The 25,824-nt window shown below is 38.0% G+C and overlaps 1 protein-coding gene across 2 annotated transcripts in view; it reads right to left on the bottom strand.

The window, feature by feature from the left end:
• Positions 1–7,126: 7,126 nt before the first annotated feature.
• The window catches only part of Sap-r (prosaposin), a 32,185-nt gene continuing 13,487 nt past the window's right edge, over positions 7,127–25,824 (bottom strand). Inside the window, exons 3-12 of one of the 2 annotated variants that reach the window (XM_073960052.1) lie at positions 17,756–18,038; positions 15,166–16,434; positions 14,853–15,093; positions 14,643–14,785; positions 14,418–14,441; positions 8,526–8,706; positions 8,096–8,464; positions 7,882–8,027; positions 7,670–7,811; positions 7,127–7,599 (exon numbers count right to left, since the gene is read on the bottom strand). In XM_073960052.1, the coding sequence (XP_073816153.1) occupies positions 7,595–7,599; positions 7,670–7,811; positions 7,882–8,027; positions 8,096–8,464; positions 8,526–8,706; positions 14,418–14,441; positions 14,643–14,785; positions 14,853–15,093; positions 15,166–16,434; positions 17,756–18,038 (2,803 nt within the window). In that variant the 3' untranslated portion in view covers positions 7,127–7,594. The remainder of the gene's footprint in view (positions 7,600–7,669; positions 7,812–7,881; positions 8,028–8,095; positions 8,465–8,525; positions 8,707–14,417; positions 14,442–14,642; positions 14,786–14,852; positions 15,094–15,165; positions 16,435–17,755; positions 18,039–25,824) is intronic. The other variant, XM_073960053.1, reaches the window with a different exon arrangement.

The raw sequence follows: 25,824 nt of genomic DNA on the forward strand, positions 1-25,824 counted from the left end.
CAAGTTGCTAAAACAAAAATCAAAGCGATTCGAGAGCAGGTCCTAAACTAAACTTATCCCAAATTTTGTGTGGGAGGTACCCGAAGGAGTGGACCGATTGAGTCCATATTGGAAACTCATCTAAGCCTGGTAGACATTTCACTATTTGCAAAGTATGAACCAAATCGGTTACTCCCTTCAAGAGTTATCGTACGTACAAATTTTCCGAACATTTTTGAACTTTTGTGGGGGAAGGAGTGGACCGATATAACCCATCTTCGAACTTAAACTAAGTTTGGACAAAATATTACGAAAGCCAAATTTTGGATCGAATCGATTGATCCGTTCGAGAGTTATCGTGCGCTCCAGCCAGCCAGACAGACAGACGGACGGACATTGCTCAATCGACTCCAAATTGTCTGAAACACATTTCGTCCAAACAGACTTGGGGTCTAAAACCATTATTTCGATAAGGCACATTTTGCTGAGGGTATAAAAATCTGTATACCTAAAATTTTCTTAAATCTGATTGGTTGATTTGAATTTGCTGACAATTTTTCCTTGCTTTTGGTGCAGCATACTCTCGGTCGCAGTTTAAATTTTAAAAGGAACACAAAGTTCCTTTTAATTTATCTGACAGTTATTATTAAAGGAAACATGTAAGAACAAAAAATGGGTTATCTGACCGATACCGGCCAATATTTAACTACATAAAGGATGTAATAACGGGCCCTATTCTTTCTACCCATTTTAGTTAATTTGTTTAAGGGAACTACCCCGATCCAATGTTTGGTCCACCAGGGGTCCGAAGCCTCCTACGGAGGTCTTCTATTCTATAGAAGCCTCCTACGGAGGTCTTCTATTCTATAGAAGCCTCCTATGGAGGTCTTCTATTCTATAGAAGCCTCCTACGGAGGTCTTCTATTCTATAGAAGCCTCCTACGGAGGTCTTCTATTCTATAGAAGCCTCCTATGGAGGTCTTCTGTTCAGTTGTTGTTTTAACTGTGTTTTATATTATATGTTTGTATATTTGTTCTTCCGCTTAATCTGGCTCTGTGTCAATCTCCAGTTCCAGGAACGTGGCTGCTTTGATGGGAAACGGATTGGTGCGCAAACTGGTGGAGGAGACTACGGGCATTTGCAGGTTAGTGATGGGCTGTGATGCGAATGCTTCTCACTTCCACTGGGGAAGCAGTGACACCAATGCGAGAGGTGAGTCTATATTCGATTTTATTTTAGCTAATAATCTTCGAGTATGTAATAGGGGTAATACTGTCACCTTCCATAATAGGGTAAGGGAGGAAGTCATTGACTTAACCCTTACAAATATGGAAGATACATCCATAGTAGACTGGAGAGTATCGGAAGAGTGCTCCTTTTCGGACCACAGGGCGATACACTTTCGAGTCTGATATGAGTGTAAACGGCAACCGCCTCATCACAACCCAAGGAGGACAAGCTGGGAAAACTACAACTCCCTTGTTTCCTCGAGGTTGTGCGAGTTCTCTGAACCACGCACAACGGAGGAATTATATGGCCAAGTTGTAATAATCCCAGCAAACCAATCGTACCGGCATCGTAACGAAATCGGAACAAAATTCGGACGATACGTCCGATGTCTGATCCGAAATCGTAAGGATATCTTAACGAAAGTTGTATGAAGTGGTTGACATAATTTCGGAACGAAATGTCTTTGCGACATCGGATCGATTTCGGTCCGATTTCGTAACGAAATCTGAAGAAAATCCTTAGGAAATTCGGAAAGGAAATTTCTTTCCGACATTCGTTCCGAAATTGGTACAAAATCTGAACTATTTCCTATCCGAAAAATCGTTTAGTAATCGGTACGAAATCTGAACGACTTTGCTTCCGAAATTGTTCAGACGTTTCGGACATCAGACATTTGGTTTGCTGGGATCTTACACGTGTCCTCCAGGGTTGCTATGAGAAGTCTTGCCCATTATCTTATCCTGGTAGGAGAACTCAACCAGTTTGGTGGAACGAAGAGTTAGCCAAACTTAGGAAGAATACCCGGAAAGCTTATAATAAAGCTAATAACACTAAAGTTGATGCCGATTGGGATCTCTATAGAGAGAGCTTCAATAGGTATAAAAGTGAAATCAGGAAGGCTAAGAGAAATTCGTGGATTAGCTTTAGTGAGTCTATAGAGGGTGTTAATGCTGCAGCCAGATTCCGTAAGGTGATTTCAAAGGATCCTAAACCCATTGGGAGCATCAAGCGGGATGATGGTACCTGGACTAATTCCGCTCTAGAGACTTTAGATCTGCTGACAGGAACCCACTTCCCTGGGAGTGAGGATGCCTGCTCGAGTAAACCCGGTGTGGACACGAGTGGGACCCACACCTCAGAGAAGTTGGCACTTGTTGACAGCCTAGTAAGCTATCACAGAATCTCATGAGCGATTAGTACTTTTCAGCCCTACAAGTCTTCAGGACCGGATGGTATTATCCCAGCGATGCTCCAAAACGCACCTGCTGTCTTGATAATCATTCTTCAGAAGATTTTTAGGGCATGTCTACGACTATCGCACATTCCGACATTGTGGAAGGAGGTAACAGTGACCTATATTCCCAAAGCTGGGAAATCAAGTCACTCGTTGCCGAAGGACTACAGGCCGATTAGTCTCTCCTCCTTCCTTTTGAAGACTTTAGAAAGGTTATTAGATTTAGAAATAAGAACTTTCATAGGCCAAGACCTTTTAAGCAATTCACAGCATGATTATATTAAAGGGAAATCGACAGAAACAGCGCTACATAGTGTCGTAGGGTACATAGAGAAAAATCTGAATGAATCGAATTTCACTCTGGCAGCCTTTCTGGACATAGAGGGCGCCTTCAATAATGTGAAACTCGAATCCATCCATTCTTCTCTAGAATCATTGGGTGTCCCCTCTATCCTATTAAACTGGATCGATAGCATGCTTAGAAGCAGGCTAATCAATTCTAATATTGGGGAGAGCTCCATCAGGATATCTGTTACCAGAGGCACTCCTCTGGGGGGAGTTCTGTCTCCCTTACTCTGGCTACTGGTGATAAATGGGATACTCACTGATTTCGACAAACTAGGAACTAAGGTAGTTGCTTATGCGGATGATGTAGTTATCCTGATTAGTGCAGATTAATGCAGGGAGCACTTGCCAAACTCTCACGCTGGGCTCACACCAACGGCCTTAGTGTGAATCCGGCTAAGACAGAGCTGGTGCTCTTTACCCGAAAAAGAAAAACCGCCGAGTTCGTACCGCCAACACTCTCTACGGAGGCGAAGTACCTGGGAGTGATTCTTGACCATCGTCTCAGATGGAAAAGGAACACAGAGGAGCGCTCTAAGAGGGGTCTAATTGCACTCTACTCCTGTAAGAACTCCATAGGCATGTGATACACTGGTTGTTTATGACAGTGGTCTACCCAATTTTGACCTACGGATGTCTTGTTTGGTGGCAAGCTCTGAAGAGCAAGACAAATTTGTCTAGGTTAGCTACTGTGCAAAGATCTGCTTCAATTCTAATTACAGGAGCAGTGAAGAGCACCCCTCAGGCAGCACTGAATACAGTACTGAACATCCAGCCTTTGGAAATTCTTGTTCAGTACCAAGCATCCCGTAGTGCCTTGAGGCTCAAGGAGCTTAACCAGTGGCGCTCTTCAGGGTCTGGACATGCTAGCATTTTACAACAGCTAAGCAGTCAGATCGGACTAAGTGATGGGGGGAGTATAACCGACTACATTTCGCCTTCACTGTATTTTGATGTAGCGAAGATAACTATCCCTGATAGAAGTGAATGGGAGCATGGCAGACCACTACCCGATAGCCTTTCCATCTTTACTGATGGTTCGAAGATGGATGAAGGTACTGGAGCGAGGGTGTACTGCGAAGAGCTAAACATTAAACGCTCGTTCAAGCTTAATGCAAATTGCAGTGTTTTTCAGGCTGAAGTCTTTGCAGTATTGAAGGCCTTAGAATTAGTAGCAGGCATGACGGACAACGCAGGCAGGACAGTTACAGTCTATGTAGATAGTCAGGCTGCCCTTAAGGCGTTAGGATCTTACACTATTAAATCTAAGATCGTTCTAAATTGTAGGTCCACCTTAAAAACTTGCAATTTAAGCGTCAACCTTTGTTGGGTTCCATGGCACTGCAATGTTGAAGGGAATGAGATTGTTGATGAATTAGCAAGGCGAGGCTCCCAGTCCTCTGACCTTATGGTAGAGGACTATGTCAAGCCACCGCTCTGCTACTTCCTCGGCAAACTCTGCCAGTTTTATACAAAGAAAACCGTAAGGATTTGGCAAGACGTACCTGGTTGCAAGGTATCGAAGTCAATCTGGCCGGCAATCTCAGGGCGTAGAACTGCGTCCCTTCTCTCACTTTGCAAGTCGGAAATCAGAATCGCTACAGGGGTCATAACTGGCCACTGTAGAATAAGATCTTTGACATGTAAGTGGGATGATAACAACATTGAGTACTGTAGGTTATGTGAGGATGAGGAGGAAACGGAGACAATCGTATGTAGATGTCCTAGACTGATGGTTAAAAGGCATGGACTATTTGGTGTACATGTGATTGACTCTCTATCTTACTTCTCCTCTATTGACCCTACTATCCTGGTGCTTTACTGCAAGAGTCTAAAGTGGCTCTGGGGTGGGTCAGAATAGGCTTAGTACAGTCTAGAAAAATAATCTCTTTCTTCGTAAAACAATCTGTTACTCTCCTCTACAATTACTCATTCTTCTTATTCTTGTCCTTTTGTCTTATCACTTTCCCCTTTCCTCCTTCCCATCTTTCCAACTTAATCCACAATCTCCTCCCACATAGCTCACTATATCATCATAAACACCCTTGCATCATCATCTGCAGGCTTACACCATCATTCAGAACACAATCTGCAGTCACGCAACATCATACAGCTTCGCCCACAGCAAGAAACACATCACACTCTCCACTACACATCAACACCATCTGCACTCACACATCACCACATAGCTGCATCTAACATCATTCAGAATATCATCTGCAGTCACGCAACATTATACAGCCTCGCCCACAGCAAGAAACACATCACACTTTCCACTACACATCAACACCATCTGCACTCACACATCACCTTCTAGCTGCATCTAACATCATCTCATCCATAGTCTACAATGAATCTTCTTTTCAACACCATCCATCATCCATCCATCAAATCCACAACCGGTACACCTCTTCAACAATACACATAGCCACATTCTTCAGCTACAAATCAATAACCAACCATACACCTCATCGAATCACAGGAACATCATCATCATCTCTACAACACATACATTTCAATAGTCAAGGATGATCACAATGGACCTCAAGGTCTCCGAGTGGAGTGGCTGCCGGCACGACAGTTACGCATCCTAAACCTAACCTAACCTTGATAGGATGTAACACAGATTAACTGGAGTAAGTTGTGAAGGTTTGGCGGGAAAGCTGAAAAGGTGTCGTGTGTTGTCAGGGCCTGTGCCGCATGTTGGGTAAACGTTTTGCACGGTGTCATCCCCGATATGGACAGCATTCACACCATAGTTGTTTATGGCATCTGTGACTGCATTTGTGTGAATGCTATTAAAACCTGCATGTTGTTGTTGTAACAGTGTTTATTGTTATGTTTGTATGTTCGTTCTTCTGTTCAATCTGGCCCTGGGTCTATCTCCAGTTCCAGGAAAGTGGCTGCTTCGATGGGATGTAACCACAGATCCACTGGAGTTAGATGAGTAGGTTTGGCGGGGCAGTTGAAAAGTTGCTTTGTGTCGTACCGCATACTGAGCAGATGTCTTGCACGGCGCGGTCGATTATGGGGGTTCTCTCTTGTACTAGGGGTTCTATAGCAAGGCAGGAGTGTTAGATAGGCTCCGCCCCAAACCAAGGGGGTGAACACGTCCAAATACGTGGGAACGAATTGGTACTCACACTTGTGTTGAGGGCGCCGATGGACGCATTGTTTCCGTCCGGTGTTGAGAACACCGTGGGGTTAGGCTGAAAGGCAGGTACCCACGTAAAACTCAGCATATCTGTACTAGGGGTTCTCTCTTGTAACGTTAGACCTCTCTTTCTAAATCATGAAGATCCCTCCTGACATGCCTGGGTGGAGGGGTCCTATCCACCATACGGTGATTAGGATGGCTGCCGTGGTAACACCCGAGCAACTACTGCAACGAAAACATGTCATTATGTTGCTGTACTGGACTTTCATCGACTTCTCATGTAGATGGTCTACTGAAGATATGAGGAGATACCATGTTGCAGTTCTCAGGGCGGCATTCTGACAGGTTTGAATATTTTTCCATCGCGTTGCACTTATACTCGCAGACCAAACTGTTTCCGCATAGCTTACAACTTCTTGTTAATGAATACCACGTACGACTGGCGTCCACACACATAATTGATTAGCCAACGTTTAAAACTGCTGCTCGATGTCCTCAAACACCGTCAAGTACTTGACAGTATCAAAGTCGAGCGCCACCATCACATGGTTGCTCTGGTTGTGACCTCGGCTAATAGTATGTGAAGAGATTGCGTGCAGCGGTGTTGCCGTGTTGTGCTACTTACGGAACCCATGCTGATGATAGGCAACTGTATAGCTTTTACTGACGCTGTGGAGGATTAAAGCCTCAGGCTCGAGAGTGACTTCTTAACCGTTGGTCACGATTCCCTTATTCCGGCTCCAATGTTGCAACTGTTCAGATACTCCGCTTATGCTGACCGACTAAGCTGTTAACTTTCATATTCAGCTCCCTGACACTGGGGTCTCTGGGGTATGCTCGCTTCTTAATTTTTCATTTACTAATTTCGTAGACTTTGCTGGGAAATTTGGTCTCACTTTGGGTATTCGGCCAGCAGCTATAGGGTTGGGCAGATATCTGAAGCAGTGATTAGTGAACTCTCTGAAACTATGCCAATTAATTAGCCTTCCCATGACGACGATCAATTGTTATTTGGGTCATATCAATAAAACCTTACCCCTAACCATGATTGATTTTCATGGAAAATATTTAAGAGAAGCAAATCGATGCTTGTCATCTTTTTATATAATTTTTATAATTTGATATGAAAAAGATCGTCGTGAAATCTGACCCTATTAAATAAATAATAACAAACAATGTATTTTAAAATTGTTTTGTTTAAATTTATTTCTCAATAAAATTTGTATTATACTAAAACGAATCAAATTAGCCAACTAAAATATATCTTTGAAAAAAGAGAAGTGAATAAAGTGATAAATTAAGCATAGATAGTTTTATAGTGAAGAAAAATAAGTAGAATAAATGAAGAAAAAGAAATAAAAAAATATTAAAACTGGTTAAAGATAAAAGTTCGACTTTTGTTTCAATACTTATATTTTCATTTTTTTAGTTATAATATCAATAATAATGATTTATACATATTTATGCTTTAAAGCATTCGCGAATTGTTGTTCATTTCTTATTTAGACGAGAGAATGTACAAAAACAAAAAAATATACGCATCACAATTTTATTAAGATTTCACCCACATTTTCATCATACGATGCCACCAAATACCATGCGAAGAAGATTTGGTTTTGATTTTAAGATTATATATTTGCCAGGTAATTTAACCTAGGAAGAGAAAAAGAAGATTGTAAAATTAGTACAGTTAGAAGGACAAATGATTAACTCATGTACATACCCGAAATTCTGGCAAAAGCCAATGAAGATTTTTCATAATTATAGCATTTGCCAATTTGGGCGCAAATGCTGGATTCATCAACAACTATGCTCTCAGACAAGTGCATAATGCTCTTGCCATAAACTTGAATCATTTCGGAACACTAAAGACAAACAAAAGTAATTAGAATATCGCTCTAAACTTATACATCAATGGTAAAAAATCCAACTTACAATCTTGAAATATTTGGCTGGTACATTTTCACAAGCAATGTCAATCATGTCATTAACACCAATGGCATCATGTTCGGTATGTGTTCTGAAAAAGGGCAAAAGCGAACTTGAGGCTCCATGGCAAACACCACACTCGATGACCTCATCTAAACAAAGATACAAATAAAATGTTTAAACAATTTGTTTTACGATTTCATCCATTTTTTCTTTTTACCAGTAACAACTTCGCTTAGACCAGCAAAGCACAACTGCATACGTTGACAAATCTCTTTGGGTGGTACACTGCCAATTAAGCTAATAATGGCAGTAGCATATTGTTCCACAAATTTATCACAGCTCTTGGCCACTGTCTTGGGCATACGATTGCAAACGCTTTCAATGGCACGCTTAATATCATCCTGTTCGGTTTTATTCTTTAAGTCAGCTTCCAACTTTGTCATAACGAATTCACACAATACACATGTTGGTGGTTCTTGAATGGTCATCGATTGATCTAAACCACTGTAGCGATCATGTTTGCCCAAGACGACATTTTCTTGTGGCATAGCAATGACATCGTATTTCAAAGCTTCATCAATTTCCACTGAAATATCGAAATATTAATTAATATATATTTCAAGAGTCATCTTCTGCAGACCACTTACAATCTTCTTGTTCGCTGAAAAGACACAAACCTAATTCGGCACAAATCAATTTTGGTTCCATTTCCTTCAATAAAAATTCAGCAATTTTGTCACCATATCTATCGACATATTTGTGGCATTTTTGTCGCAAATTTACACGCATTTTGTCACATGACTTTTCCAAGGCTCTCTTAATATCATCCTGAAAATAAAAAAGGAAGGACAAGTTGATTAGTTGTAAAATAAGAAATGGCAGGTCATTATAACACTGTGCCACATGTTTAAGGTAATCTTGTGCAAACAATTTGAGCTGAGGATTTTTTGTTGTGTGAGATTCAGCTTGGATTTTATGGTCCCATCTAAACATGGTGAAATATTGACTTTTTAAAGCAATTCTGGGCTATATCTCTGAAAACTATGTGTAACTTCATCTGACCTCTGAAGCAAATTTGTAGATAAAGGGCAAGAATAAAATATTTGGAGAAATAATGAATTCAAAAAGCCACATTTACTGCTTAAAATTTAGGGGTCGTTTATGCATTGCCACTAAACTTGAGTTGGGTTGTCAATTGTCACCACAACTGAGATGAAATGTTGTTTTATTGGTGTCAACCCAACTGGGTTGTCGATAAACGTGTTATTGATCAGTGTATTTTTCAAACTTGTGTACTCTATTAAATCCAAAAGGAACAATTCGCAAAATTAAGAAAATGTACAGGACATGACATGTATTAGAAGAAATTTGAGGGACAAGTCGAATCCATTGGAATTGCCATTTGTACTGTTTGTTAGTTGAAACTCATGTTGGAAAGATCTGTATAATCAGTAAATTATTTTAGGTTTAAGGCGTATTTTCGATTGCCAAAGGATGCCGTAGTTTATATTGTGGAAACGTTAAAGGATAACTTCAAAGTTACAGATCAACAGCAATACCCCCACTTTTAGAAGTGTGCGCAGCGTTGAGATTTTCTGCGGAGGGAAGTTTCCAAAAATCCCATGACAACGATAGAGGACAAATTAGATCGTTTCGAAGTTGACGGAGGAGGAAAAAAGACAAAACAAAAATCATTTTTATTCAAAAACGTAGTCGGCTGTATAGATGGAACCCATGTGCACATTGGATTTGTTTGTTGTTTGCATTTTCAGTGTTGCATAGTGTAATATGAAATCATACTGATAAAATATAGTCAACTCAGGCGCGACGGTATAAACATAAACTTTTATCCAACATTGCCTTCGGCCGGTTCAAAGCACCGGATTGACTCTGAGAAACTTTCCACCAGGGCATATCAAGAAGTCCAAGCCCCGTAGAGTGAAACAGTAAGTTCCCTAAAGTGGGGTGATATCACCGGAACTGTTTAGCATTTACCTTTCCAGAATTCTACCCCCTTCAGAAGTCGCAGTTGAGATCGCAACGTATGCGTATCCTGGCGTCAGGCATCTTCCCGTATGTTATTTGTGAAAGGCTGAACTAGTATTTGACTGATCTTACCACATTTTTCCACGCGAGGAATATGCAAACATCGGCCACTAAATCTATGACCTATCTGTTCAGCGCATGGACGTCAGAGGTGAGAAGAGAGTTGAATGTCATTGTCAATGGTAGCAGAATTCCGACCACAAACTACCCCAAAATTCTAGCTGTCACATTCGACAGCATGTTCATGTCGTTCGCCCAGGCTACAGCTATGTGCGACAAGCTGAGATGTAGGAACAAATTCCTTGAGACAGCAGCACTTGGGGTGTAGATAAAGAAACCTTGTTAACTAAAAGGGATATAAAGCCATTTTCTCAAGCATTTATATGTGACAATCAAAAAAATCACCACGGCAAAACTCAGAACCTTGATATATGGCCAAAATTTCCTTTTGGAGTTTCCATGTACTTTTTCAAATTATTTTTGTCGTATCGACGTATCCTAAAATGTTCAACAATCCTTACAAAGAATGTGCTTGAACAAAACGTTTGGACGTTTTTCATTGCGGCAGGTTCTGAAGCATTGTTTACAATTGTTGTGTTCCTTTAGGAGTAAGATTCTTCCAGTTTTACCACTGTTTACCCGAAAAATGTTCCCTTACTTTAAAACGCATACAATTGATATGAGAGCAGTTCACAACTTTTACTACTTTTGCCACCTTTACCATTTTACCATAAAAGTAAAGGAACACCATGTCACAAAAGTTAGGGAATTTACTCCTGAAGTGAGTAGGCTAAATGGCGAGCGAGACCGCTACCCAGTAAACGTTTAAATCACCTTCCAATGCAGGAATGAAGAATGACAGAGCGGCTATTACTTTCAACGGTTTGACAGTGGCTAATCCAAAGAGGTTGCGTGTTATTTTAACCGGTAATTTATAGGACACTCCCGTGTGACAGGGCTAAGAGAAGTAGAAGAGCCCTCTCAGCGGTGGAGATACCACAAGTTACGATGAGCGATGTTGCCAATATCATACGAAACGCGTAATCATCCAAAGCGTTGGGCCATCACGGAATGCTTTAGCAACTGAAGCCTGGGGGGTTACTCTGTATTGCGATGGTATTTTGTTAACGCAAGATATTTGCATTAACGCACGATTTTGACATACGCTTTTGTATTACAGATTGTGGAGATGCCAGAAAGGAAGAGGGACAAAAATAGCTGCGAAAGAACATACGAAACCGAATTAGAGACGCTTTTAATTTCCTTACGCATCGCATTTTTTCTTACGCATCGCAATATAGAGTAACCCCCCCTGGAAAGTTGGCAGGGTGGTCCCGCTACTGAAGCCAGGCAAAGATGCAATTGCTCCTCTCCATGACGAGAAGCTGTTTATCTGTAACCTAACATCAGCATGGATTTCAGAAAATGCACAGTACCACAACAGGGTTTTTGCCCTGGTGGTTCTTGACCTATCGAAGGCAATCGATACCGTCTACCATGCCCAAAATATAGAAAAAATAGTGGATGTAAGTCCTGGGTATAGCCCCCATATACCGACCGATTTTTGGTATTTTTACGATTTTAGCCTAATTTTCCAACCAATTTGGCTGTAAGAGGTTGTTTACACTATCTATCTATTAGGGTAACCCTAGTATTACCACATAACACGCAACAATCTGGCAGCATCATAGCAGTGTTGCTCGCATCAGTAGTTTTAAAGTATTACATTTCTTCTACACATCGTCAGTACACAGTCACCTTGTAACCACCAATTGATAGACATCTCATACTTCATCTTTCTTCATTATTAATACCTTATTTCAACTTATAAAACAACTATAAGTTTTATTCAATAAGTGAATTGATTGTTATGTTTAAACATCGTCAATTGATCACCTCCGTACACATGTACATGCCAGTTTGGTCCCCGAATTTATGTGACACGCAGTGGGATGAGATTCAAATTTGTCAGAACGCCGCCCTGAGAACAGCAACAGGGTGCCTCCTCAAATCTACAGTGGACCATCTACATGAGGAGGCAAAGATTCTTCCAGTACGACAACATAATGAGATGCTATCGTTGCAGTACTTGCTCGGGTGTTACCGTGAGAGCCATCCCAATCACCATCTGCTGGCCACCGATACACCCAGGCATATCAAGAAGGATATTCATGCTCTAGAGACGGAGGGGTCCAACAATATAGGAGAGAACCTCTCGATCAACAGGCATATCAGGCAGGTTTGAACAGCATTCACACGGATACAGTTGCTCAGGCCATAAGCAATTATTGTGTGAATGCAGTGCTCGGAGTACATCCCCATCTGTCGCAGCTGAAGAGCGTCAGCTGCATCGACAAACCAGAGTAGTTTTGGCTCAATTACGCTCGGGATGTTGCTGTCGCCTAAATTCGTATTGGGCGGAAATCGATCGCACCGTGCAAGACATCTGCACAGTAGCACAGTATGCGGCCTGGGCCTGCACGATACTAAGCACCTATTCAACTGCCCGCCAAACCTACTCATCTAACTCCAGGTTATGTGAGGATGAAGAGGAAACGGAGACAATCGAGCACCTTTTATGTAGATGTCCTAGACTGATGGTCAAAAGGCATAGACTATTTGGTGTACATGTGATTGACTCTCTTTCTTACTTCTCCTCTATTGACCCTACTATCCTGGTGGTTTACTGCAAGAGTCTAAAGTGGCTCTGGGGCGGGTCAGAACAGGCTTAGTACAGTCTAGGAAAATAATCTCTTTCTTCTTAAAACAATCTACCACTCTTCTTTACAACTACTCATTCTTCTTATTCTTGTCTCTTTTGTCTTACCACTTTCCCCTTTCCTCCTTCCCATCTTTCCAACTTAATCCACAATCTCCTCCCACATAGCTCATCATAACATAAACAGCCTTGCATCATCATCTGTAGGCTTACAGCACCATTCAGAACACAATCTGCAGTCATACAACATCATACAGCATCGCCCACATCAAGAAACACATCACACTCTCCACTACTCATAAACAGAACACAATCTGCAGTCATGCAACATCATACAGCATCGCCCACAGCAAGAAACACATCACACCCTCCACTACACATCAACAGCATCTGCACTCACACATCACCATATAGCTGCATCTAACATCATTCAGAATATCATCACCGTATGCACAAATCACCATATACCCATCAGACACATATCACCACAATCCGCAGTCACGCAACATTATACAGCCTCGCTCACAGCATGAAACGCATCACACTTTCCACTACACATCTACACCATCTGCACTCACATATCACCACATAGCTGCATCCAACATCATCTCATTCATAGCCTACAATGAATCCTCTTTTCAACACCATCCATCATCCATCCATCAAATCCATAACCGTTACATCATCATCATCTCTACAACACATACATTTCAATAGTCAGGATGATCACAATGGACCTCAAGGTCTCCGAGTGGAGTGGCTGCCGGCACGGCAGTTACGCATCCTAAACCTAACCTAACCTAACTCCAGTGGATCTGGGGTTACATTCCATCGAAGTAGCCACTTTCCTGGAACTAGAGATAGACCCAGAGCCAGATTGAACAGGAGAACAAACATACAGACATAATAATAAAACACCGTTACAACAACAACAACCACCTCCGTAAGAACATAACACTATCAATGTCATATGTTCTGAAATTTTCCATCGTTATACAGTCGCTATTCTGTGCAATATTGGGGTTTTTCCTTACGCCATTTACTTTTTGTGTCCACACCAGCAAACATGCTGGTCTCTACATTGTCTGTATGGGCAGATATGGAATGTTTATATTTCGTGTCATATGATATTTATGGCTAGTGTAAACACCCCTTAAGTAAGCAGTTTAAGAATAAAGCCACATGTCGCCAAACAAAAGTAACACTACAAAACACACGGTGCTCTTGAACCAACTTTAAATGGATTTTGAGTACTGATTGCATTGAGTTCTCACATGCAATGTGTTTTTACAGTGATGAGTTTTTTTTTTATTCAACCTGTATGGCTTCCACGACAAACGCTATTTAGCGCAGCCTTCGGAAGTTATGAGGAGTGAAAAGGACGCGGGTTCAAACCCCAGGCTGGCTTAAGCTGATTTTTTATTTATTTGAAAATTTTGTGTATTAGGGCGAAGATCATTTTAATATTAATTTATTTCTCGTTGGAGTCGAACTTAATGATCGAAGATTTTTTGCAAGGAAAAAGGAAATCCGAAGATTCGCTGTTGGTAGTGGCTCTTTTGTCATGGACACATTGCGTGTGAGAAATGAAAAGTTCGATGTCAGAGAATCTACTTACTAACACGGTAGTGTGTCATTAGAACTTTCACCGAAATCCCAATAGAGAGAGTAGGGATGTATTCCTGAGACTTCGAAGTACATATAAGGAAAGAAATGTGCTTGGAAATATTAAAAATACGTATATATCCCTCTACTAAAAATTAGGATCAATTACCTTCGATGTAATTTCTCTGGCTAGCTGTTTGAAAAAGATTTCGATATTAGTAATCAAGTAGGTTGTATTTCCATTTTAGAAACAATAAGCGAAAAGAGTAAAATTATGATGCATGTATGATGACTTTGTCTTGTTAATCGAATATTATAAAAATATAACCCCCGAAGAGTTGCAATGAGAATCTTCGGTACACATTTTAAGTGAATAAAAAATTTAATCTCTTACCTTTGTGGTATGTTTGTTAATACGTTTCTCGGCAAATTTAACCATTTCTTCGCACAACAAACAATTGGGGGTAACACCTTCGTTATGTTGTTGGAATACAATTTCAACGGGCATTTCATCGCTGGGAATTATTTCGTTAAGGGCTAAAAAGGAAATCATATAAAATTACCGTACATAATGATAATTTCATACAAAAATATATCTACTTACACATGTCGTTATCGATTTCTTGGCTGGAGCTTTCATCTTCGGCACTGATACCCATTTCTTCCAAATAGTTATTTGACTTGGGACACAATTTCAGGGCAACGCAAATTTCTTGTGGCTTAAAGTCACTAATTAGCATATCAATCAATTCTGAAGAATAGGTTTCAACGAAGTCAACACATTCGTTTTGTAATTTTTGTGGCAAATGACTGCACAAATTGTCCAAAACGTTTTTAATGTTTTTCTGAAAAAACGCAAATACCGGAATTTGTGTAATTAAAATTAATTTGAATGTTGGTGAGATGTAATACGTTACCTTTGACTTATCATTCTTGATCTTCTCTTGAGCCTGTTCAACAGCAAACAAACATAGAGGACACGTTGGTTTATCTTGCTCATCAGTGGCTTTGGGTGAAAACACTTCCATATCATTGTGGTATTCTTGATGTTTAGGGCACATTTGCATTTTAGGGCAAATTTCAACTGGATTCAAGCCTTGGATCAAGAGGGCAACTACTGCATCTCCATACATATCAATGAAATCATCGCATTTACCACGAACACTGGCGGGGAATTTGTGACAGATATTTTTGACACTGCGTTTAATTTCATCTTCAGTAGATGGTGTGGCCAAAGTTTCTTGAATGAAATGCAACAGATATTCACAAATGGTACACAATTCTCCGTTGTTGACAAGTTGGAAGGGATTGGCAGCACCCATTAAGTGATCAATGGGCAAGGTCATGGCTTTAAGTTCTTCTTGGGTAAATTTAGGTTCATTGGCACCCAACTTCTTGCGAATGGTTACTTTAATTTCTGCTGGAGGTATGGCTGGCAACATTGGCATTATATCACCCTTATACATGGAATCGGAACCTTTGGGACAAACACCAATTAAGAAGCATGCGCCATTGGCATCCAAATCATCAACCAATGCTTTATAGATAACACTATAGTATTGATCAACAATACTTAAACATTCATCTTTGAAACCTCTGGTTTGATTGCAAAGACCTTGCATAACCTGTTTGAATTCTTCCATAGTTGTATTGGCAACCAACAAATCACGTAAATGATGAACCAATTGTTGACACAATTCACATGGAATATCATCGTTTCCGGGAGCCATTAAATCAATGGGTTCTTCTTCTTTGGGATCTTCAGGATGTTGATGATATTTGGCAGCACAAACTCCAGAGATGTGGCAGACACCAGCTGGTTCAAGATTCTCTTTAATGTGATCATAAATATCATTGAAATAGGTCAGGACAATATTTGCACAAGCATCCGAGAATGAAGACATTTCACCGCACAAATGTAACAAATTTTCCAAGATATCATCACGGTTGCTTGAATGGAATTTATTTGTCATCAATGTGGCCATGTTAAAGCAATTGCCGCAAGTTAAAGATGCCTTCTTTTTGGTTTCAGGAGCACTAGTTGCAAATGGCTTGGATGCAACTTCAACACTGGAAGAGTCCTCTTCACTTTCACGCAATGTTCCATCGAAAGCAGCGGTGTAATATTTATGTAGAAGTTTATCGATTTCGGCATTGTTACAGAGGCCGGCTACAGAACAGACTTGCTGCAAGTTGAAGAATGGCAAAATTAATATTAAATATATAGATTCACAAATATCAGAAAATTGATATGAAATCATGGTATAAGTAAAGAGGTAGATTTAAATGAAACAATCTATAGAACCCTTGTTTTTCCTGAATTCCTAAAACTTCAAAATAAAAGCAACAAGTGGGTTTGTTTACAATGCATTTTTTGAGCATTTTATAAAAATCGATAAAAATGAATGAAGTGTTAAGTTTTCTCCACATAATCGAGTTGTGAATATGATAAAATGATTGTTTTTATGCAAATCTGGCGAATTTTTTCCATTCAAATGGCCTAAAAACAATTTTAAAAATCATTGAATTCGATTGTTTTTAAAATTGTTTGGCATATTATTCAAACACCACACACACATACACATTTTGTGTATTTTCTTTTGAAGTTTTAGGAATACTGGAATGAAAAAATTTAAATTGACATAAAGCTTTGGCTAACCTTTCTTATTAAACCATGATATGAAATTAGTTTACTTTTTTTAATCCCCACTTATCCACCAAATATTTATGTTGAACTTGGAAAGATGTTCATGGATCATTATAAATCTACAGCTGATGCAAACCTGTTTATAGGGAGAGGACCAAAGACTCCTACTTTTTTCTGGCTACCTTACAGAGGATTGATAAGCTGAACATTTCGCTTCAAAATGGTAATGAAGGACTCAGAGTCGAGTATCAGAACACAACATAAGTTTCTAAAGAATACCCACCAACAAAAAATAAATCCAAGAGCAGAACAAAATAACAAAGCAGGCCAAATTTCAGTCTTCATCTCCGAAAAATTGTGGGTAAATATTCGATTTTGTAGCGAAAAGCTTGGTTGGAATTCTCGTAGCAGCAGCATCCAAGTAATGCGTCGACCATCCATCTTGTTGTGCTTATGGTCTTCTCCTGCTGAAGTACTAGTGGTGAATTTTGGAAAATGGTATATTCTTCAGCGTAACGCTAGATTAAAGTCTACCCTTGTCTCTACTTTATACTTTATTTCTGTATTAAATCTCCTTTTCCAATTTCTAATGTATTTTCTTTAACCTTATCTTTTCATTGTTTCTATTACAGATTTTATTACTGTCTCTACTCTCAGAATTTAACAAAGGAACAAAAAAAGGAACGATTTAAATATGGGACATATCCTTTAATCATACTTCTGGGCTAAATGGGGCTTTATGGTGTCTCTCCTTGTGAAGAAGCTGGTTAACGAGTCATCCAAGCCTAGAACTTCAACAGCCACTATTACCAATTATTTATTTTTTACACATAATTTTAGAAAAATATACCCCAACTTACATCTGGATTCATTTGCGATGACAAAGCTTCTACCAATTCCGGTATAAAATCATCGGCCAATTTACAACATTCTTTCTTGACAATTTTGATGGGTATTAAATTGCAAGATCCCTCAAAGACTTCCTTCAATTCTTCCATTGTCTCATTGCTACGCAATTGATCACGTGCTTGTGTCACCATATCCTTACAAATTTGGCAAATGGAATCATTGTCAACGGGAACCTGATGACTCTCCCATACGGTCTGAATGCAATGACGTACAGCATTACAACCTTTAGCATTACTGCAAAAAAATAAAATAAACAAAGAAAGAAAGTGGTTAATAAAGCGAAAATTATTTAAAAATAACAACAAAGAAAATGGCAACCGGTAAACGATAAGAATGTGAGCTATTACTTGTAAACAAGTTAAACTTGAATGCTTGATGATAAGATAATAATAGATTTATTTCATTGTTCTTTTTGTTATGAAGCGGTAAGTACAGGGATTTGAAAAATATCTATTTTTTTGGAATGAATAATTAATATTGGCTAAGTAACCTGTAAATAATATATTTAGATATTTTAGGTTCGCAGAATCTCTCCCAGGATGATAATATTTTAATGTTCGGGTAGCAGAAAGGACGTTCCAAAACATCAACTCTACTGCAGCCGTACGCCATATACAAACTGTTCGAATAGTCGAAGTGATACCAAACTTCCCAGCAGAGGCGGGGGATTAGCAAATGAGAGTTATGAGCTTCATCGTGCCAACCTCAATGACCCCAGAGCCAGGGAGTTGACACTGGAAGTTAACAGGATGGTCGGTGAGCATAAACGGAACAAGTGATATATCATTTGAGTAGTTGCAACATTGGAGCCAGAATAGGTGAATTGATGGCAACGGCTAAGTCACTCTCGAACCCTGGAAAAAAGGAAGATAGGACCTCAGTCACGTTTGACGATTTTACGCTGACTGATCCGAAAATGTGCGCAAGTGATTTCAATCGGCAGTTAGTCGAGTACCCCTTGAGTGACAGGACAAAGAGAAGAGTACTACGTCGCATTAGATCACTTTCTGCCGAGGATGAACCACCACAATTTTCAATTTCAATTTATTTTCATAAATGGGAACCTAGCCCATAGGGCCAAGAGCGGTTCCAAAAGCTACAAAACATACACTACTCCAAAAGCTTATAACTATATTTTAATAGCCCTAAAATTTATTAACAGGATGTAATTAAAGAAAATATCAGCTAAGCAATATTAAAAATAAGGAACATAAACAATCATAGCAAAAATTTGTACTAGTCAAAAAATTATTAATCTTCAAAATCACTCCGATTGAAATATTCAAATAACTTCCTTTTATAACAGATTAAGGAGCCACTGAATGCCTTAAGATCTTGCGGCAAACTATTGAACACACGGGCAACCCGTACCAAAAAGAATTTTTCCAACAAAGGGGTCAAAAGCGGTACATGAATTTGTTTATTCCTCTCCGATTTACTAAACACAAATAACTCAAAACAGAGGAAGGGGCTTGGATTTTTATCACCTTAAAAAAAAAAACAAAATGCACCTAATATTCAGGAAAGAATCAAACGAACTACATAGAAATTCTTCTACATACGAAGAAAAATTTACAATGGATGATGTTGCAAATGTCATCAGGAACGCTAAATCATCCAAAGCGTTGGGACATGATGTAATCTCCATGATAATGCTGAAACAGCTGGATGTGGCGGGAGTTAAGTATCTCGCTAAAGCTCTCAACCTGTCGCTAGCCACCCACACGTACTCGAAGTCTGGAAAATGGTTAGGGTGGTCTCGCAATGAAGCCAGCAAAGGTGAATCGTACAGACCCATTTAGCTTTTGTAGCCCGTAGCGTCAGAAATAGCTATTCAGTTGCCGAGCAAAGAACGACAACAGCGCTGCACGCCATATCCACACATGTTAGTCGAGGACTCAACCAGAGAAAGCTGTGTGATATAACAGTGATGGTGGGCTTGACTTATTAAAAGCATTTGATACTGTCAAGCAATCCACGCTGTTTTAGGACATCGAGCGGACAACTCTCCGGTCAAGTTTGAAACGTTGTATAACCAATTATATGTGACACCAGTCGCACGTGGCATTCGGGAACAAGAAGTCTAAAGTCCCGTAGAGTGAAACAGGGAGTTCCCCAAGTTGGGGTGACATGTTCGGAATTGTTTAACCTCTACCTATCCTGTATATCGCCCCCTCCAGACGGCATTGCGATCGTAACGGGGCGGATGATTGTACGATCTTAGCGTCAGGCATCTTCACTGATGTTATTTTTGACAGGCTGAACTCCTATTTGACTGATCTTACCATAGGAGGAATATGGAAATAGCCGCCACTAAATCTACGACCACTCTGTTCACCACATGGACGACAGAAGCGAGAACAGAGTTGAATGTCATGGTCGATGATAGCAAAATTCTAACCCCAAACTACCCGAAAATTCTAGGGGACAGCATGTTCATGTCGTCCGTACATGCCATAGGTATCTGCGAAATGCTGAGATGTAGTAACAAGGTCGTTCATCCTTAAAAAAATCGAGCGTTTTCTAAAAAAAGAAAAGCGCCGCAGACGAAAATATATTGAAAAAAAAACGCTCGATTTTTTTTCAAAAATATTTTTACAATTTAAGAAAATAAACAGTTTTTGTAAAAATATTCAAATACTTTCTGAAAAATGAAAAGCGCCGCAGGCAAAAATATTTAAAAAAATCATCCGATTTTTTACAAATATATTTTCACAATTTTAGAAGATAAAAAGTTTTTTTTTAAAAATATTTAAATACATTCTGAAAAACTAGAAGCGCCCAGTCGAAAATATTTTTGAAAAAATCACGCGATTTTTTACAAAAATATTTTCACAATTTAAGAAGATAAAAAGTTTTTGTAAATATATTCAAAATACTTTCTGAAAAACGAAAAGCGCCGCAGGCGAAAATATTTTTGTTTCAATTTTAGAAAATAAAAAGTTTTTGTAACAGTATTCAAATACTTTCTGAAAAACGAAAAGCGCCGCAGACGAAAGAAAATATTTTTGAAAAAATCGCGCGATTTTTTACAAAAATATCTTTACAATTTAAGAAGATTTATGAAGTTCTTGTAAAAATATTCGCGGTTTTTTTACAAAAATATTTTCACAATTTAAGAAAATAAAAAGTTTTTGTAAAAATATTCAAAAAAAAAAAATATTTTCACAATTAAAGGAGATAAAAAGCCGAAAATATTTTTGAAAAAAAAATCGCGCGATTTTTTACAAAAATATGTTCACAATTTAAGAAGATAAAAAGAGGTTTGTACAAATATTCAAATACTTTCTGAAAAACGAAAATATTTTTGAAAAAATAGCGCGATTTTCTTAACAAATATTTTTACAATTTAAAACTTCTCCTAACTGCTACTTACATAATTTCGGGCATAATTTCGTTTTTAAATAATTTTATGAAATCAGGAAGATTTTGTGGATACTTCGGTATTGGTTGGCACTTAGGCCTTCTCAAATGTATAAATCCGCTTACATATTAACTTCTACTCTAAAATTTAAAACAAAACACTGTAATAATGTATAACTATAAATTTCAAAATTAAGCTAAGAAATAATATAATTTGCTTCACGGACATAACGCCCAAAATTATTTTGGGAGTTACCCAGCAAAATGTTCGATGCCAAAGATGACATTCAATCATGGGTGCAAGTGATCTAGCATGTCATCTTTTTAGCATCTTCATCGATGAATTTTATATGAGCGTGGACCCCAAAAGATGACGTTCTTTTCTGGATCCTAAGCATGTCATTTTAACCAATGCGTTGACATGTCATTTCCACCAATGCTTTGGCATGTCATTTCCACCAATGATTTGACATGTCATTTTCACCAATGCTTTGACACGTCATTTTCACCCATGCTTTGACATGTCATTTTAACCAATGCTTTGGCATGTCATTTTCACCAACCCCTTGGCATGAAATTTTCATGTATTGTTTGGAAAATGGAAATGCTGTATTGAAATATGGTTTTCATGAAAAACAAAACTCTTTCAGCCCTATTCTGAACATTCCCATGGGAACTGTTTCCCATGGGAGCGAAATTTCCCATTCCCACGTTTTCCATATTCTCAACGACGTGGGAACATCAAATCATGGGAATTGAATTTTCGAAATTCGAAATTAGTTACACCAAATTATGATAGCATACTTTTGGGGGGCTGTAATTTTGTTTTGTAATACAAAATGCCTATTTGCATTAAACACCTGCATGGATACAACTGAATATATCAGTTCCGACATTTTTCAACATTGAGTGAGTATGGATATGTAGAATGTAGTTTCAGTTACAAGTTGATACTGATACTTTTTCAAACAGGTATGATATGAGTTGGTATAGACAGAAAAAAGGAACATATTTGTTTATATCTGGTTTGTATAAACGGATATAAATGGATATTGGTGTGATACAATAAGTACTTATTGTATGTAGCCCAAACAAAATAGGAATTGAAATAGAAAAATTCCCACAGAGCTGAATTTTGGTGGAGATGTAGGAATTGTCATTAATTAGGTCCTAAAAATCTCTGTCGATCCCATGCGTGCAAAGAAACTTATTCATGGTCATAGATCATATTTTTGTTATATATATATATATATATATATATATATATATCTCAAAAACTGTGAGCCTTACCAAAAAGTGACTAAAGCAAAAGACAAGGAGCGTAAAATTCTCTATAAGATATCGCGTTCCTAAAAGTCACATAATAATGATATGCACATATAAAATACCTATAACTTACTTGACCCGAAAGTCAGGATACAAAATCTGGTTAGACCTGGTACTTCTCGAAATAATAATTTAAGATCATATAAAGTGTATATATTTTTGATCAGCGTGCTTCTACATCGATATAGCCATGTCTATCCTTCTGTGGAAATCACTTTAATGTCCGAAGTATGTAGGTGGATAATACTTTGGTAAATGTATTGTAGGTCCATTCAGCTTAACCAACCCCTACCTTACAAAGTGACGCGTCGTTTTAAGGGCTTTTGAAGGTATTATTCTCCTAAGGTCAATCCCCGACCAGAACACCAACATTTTCGGCGGCCTGAGTATTTCAGCCATGGAAACTTATTTACTAGTTGTGTCGTAAGACACTCCGTTCGGACTCGGCGATAAAAGTAGGTCCCATATCATTTTGCCAATATGAATCATTGATATGGAAAAAGTATCCCTTCTCCCTTCCGGGATGTTGTAGGCACATATAATATGTTTAAACGAACCATAGGAAAGCAAATATGTTACTCTCTCTATCTCCCTCTCTCTTTAATCACCACCACACCAATTTAAAAATGTAACAAGCTAACACTTCCCTGCGGGAAATAAATTGGTTTAAAGGTATTTTAAATCTAGTTCTGAAATAAACACAAAAACGCTTCAACAATTGGTTTATGCTCGTGAAAAAGTGTATAAATCAAGCTGGAGAAAGCTTTGGAATATAACAAAACTATTTGTGATAAATATTTGGAATATAATAAAACTATTTTTGATAAATTTTCGCGTTTTCATTATTAGGTCGGACATTTTTCTAGTAGCCCTCGTACACTCCACTCACTGAAACCAGAAAAACATTGAAATTGGTGCGTTCAGTTGTAACAGTTCATGTCTTTAATATTTATTTATCCCCTAAATAATAAAAATGTTGAAAAATTTTATTTTTTATGAAATTTTCCTTAGAAGTTATTCACATAAGCCTTTTACACCTATACATAGTATCTGTTGGTATCTGTAGTATTTGAAAAATATCTGTTGTACAACAGATACTTGAGAACGAAAAAACAAATAAAGTTCTCACTCGTTCATATACAACACAGAACTGTTTCTAACAGTTATGTTATTGTGAGTATACAGAACCTAAACAATATCATAACTGTTACACTCATTCCCACATTTATATCATATTATATCTGTTAGGTATATGATATATCTGTTTTGTTGATACAAACAGTTATACCATTGCACGTGTTTAATTTGCATTGAATTCGCGGTTTTTGAATTAGATTAGCAAAAGCACAACTTACTTAATTCAACAACCGTGCATTGATTTATGGATTTTTTAAGTGAATGGTGTCAACGATGTGTGATGTTGTTCTAATAAGCACATTTTCTTTAGATTGTGCGAATTGGTGTAAGCATTTTTTAATTAGTAGGCAAACATAATTTTTATGTAAAAAGTAATAGGAACTTTTTAAGTTTGTAACGAATTTAAAAATTGTATGTTGATACCGAGTAATTTTAGTTAGGGGTTTAACGAGTATATCGCTAGTTTTACTTATTTCTAATGATCGCTAGAACTCGTATTTTGCATATTTTTAAAAAAATTCAAAAAGATAAGTTCGGATATTTTTTTCGAATATTACATATTTTTGCTTGTTATTACATATCGTCACCATAAATATCCGAAGACGTATCAAAAAAAAATAATAATAATAATAATAATAAAATACGTTTGTGATTGAATCTAAAACTAAAACACATGCCCTTGCAAAATTTCAAGCTTCTAGGTTCAAAAATAACGATCCTATTGAAGAAAAGGCATTTCGGAAAATGGAATAGCACTGCAATAATTTGGCATATATGTATGTACGCCTGTGATCGTTGTCGTGTCGTTGAGGAGACTAACACGTTTTCAATAGAACGTTGGTCGTCTGATTTAAAAAACCCGAAGGTTATATTACGAAAATGAATAAAAGTTGTAAAGATTGTATATATTATGGTTATTTTCCAATATATTTTAATAATTATTGCCAAAAATTCTTTTGAAATTGATTTGTTTTTACTTGTTGTTCTGCGTTAATAGAATCAACCATGACTCTTTTTCTCGTATTTCAATACATATGGTCTGTTCCAGAACTGCAAAAATCTACTAATTTTTACTACTTTTTTTTGTTTTGTTCGATAACATAAAGGAAAATTTTTTATCGGTGTAAAACATGTTAGATTCTTGCAGGTTTTTGTATCATATAAGAATATGCAAAATCCGAAGTGTACTAATGACATATTTTACAGTACATTTTGTATGCTTTTATTAAGCAAACACATGGCGATTATAAATATTTGCAATAATTTTGTCGTGTAGATGTCTTAAAATATGAAATTTCATAAAAATATGAAATTTCTTGAATTTTTTTTTTTTTTCAAACTCCCACACTGTTTGCTGGGGAGATTTTTCCCACAAAAAGACACAAAATTCTCCCACAATTCAAGATAGAGAATGTATACTTTTTTCCCATGGGAACAAATTCCCAATTCGAACTTCATTCAGAATGAGGGGAGATGGGAAATGGGAAAAAAACTCCCACAAAATTTTGTTCAGAATACGAAAATGTGGGAATGGGAAAAAATTCCCAACTCCCATGCGTTCAGAATAGGGCTGTTTATTAATTCAAACGAATTCATGAAATAACTACAATTAATTTATCAGTTTAGTTTCTCAAAAGTTTACATCCAAAATTGCAATGTAATCACCACCGCTGCAACGCAAAAGATTACTTCCTCCGTTCTCCGCAACTGATATTCTTTCATCTTACAAAAGTTTTTTTTTTTCAATTATCTTCCTATCACCAGTTCAGATTTCGACATGGACTCCAAATGCACTCCTTTAAGTATTTTTATTTCGTAAATTACTTTTATTTTATAATTTTGTTATTTTATACAGGGCGATTATGAATGTCAACTCCCCGTGAGTTTTGCCTTTCTGCCGTTTCAATTTAAAGGAGCAAGTGAGAAAACTCACGGGGAGTTGACATTCATAATTGGGCTGATAACATTTTGGTAATTTATACTCTTTTGTTTAGTGACGGAAATATGTAGGGATCTACAACCCGGCTTGCTTTAGGGATCTCTAAGAACAAAATGTAACGAACGGGGAGGAGACACATTTTATGGAAAATACCATTTATGCTTAATTAATTTATTTTTAATTGTTTCTTTCCAAAAGTAGTTTCTTCTTTATTTTCAGATTCTTGTTCCTTTTCGTTTCAGACTTTTTTTCAAA

The sequence above is a fragment of the Musca autumnalis genome, unplaced genomic scaffold (genome assembly GCF_047663935.1).
Source record: "Musca autumnalis isolate F117 unplaced genomic scaffold, ASM4766393v1 scaffold_1, whole genome shotgun sequence".
NCBI lineage: Eukaryota > Metazoa > Arthropoda > Insecta > Diptera > Muscidae > Musca > Musca autumnalis.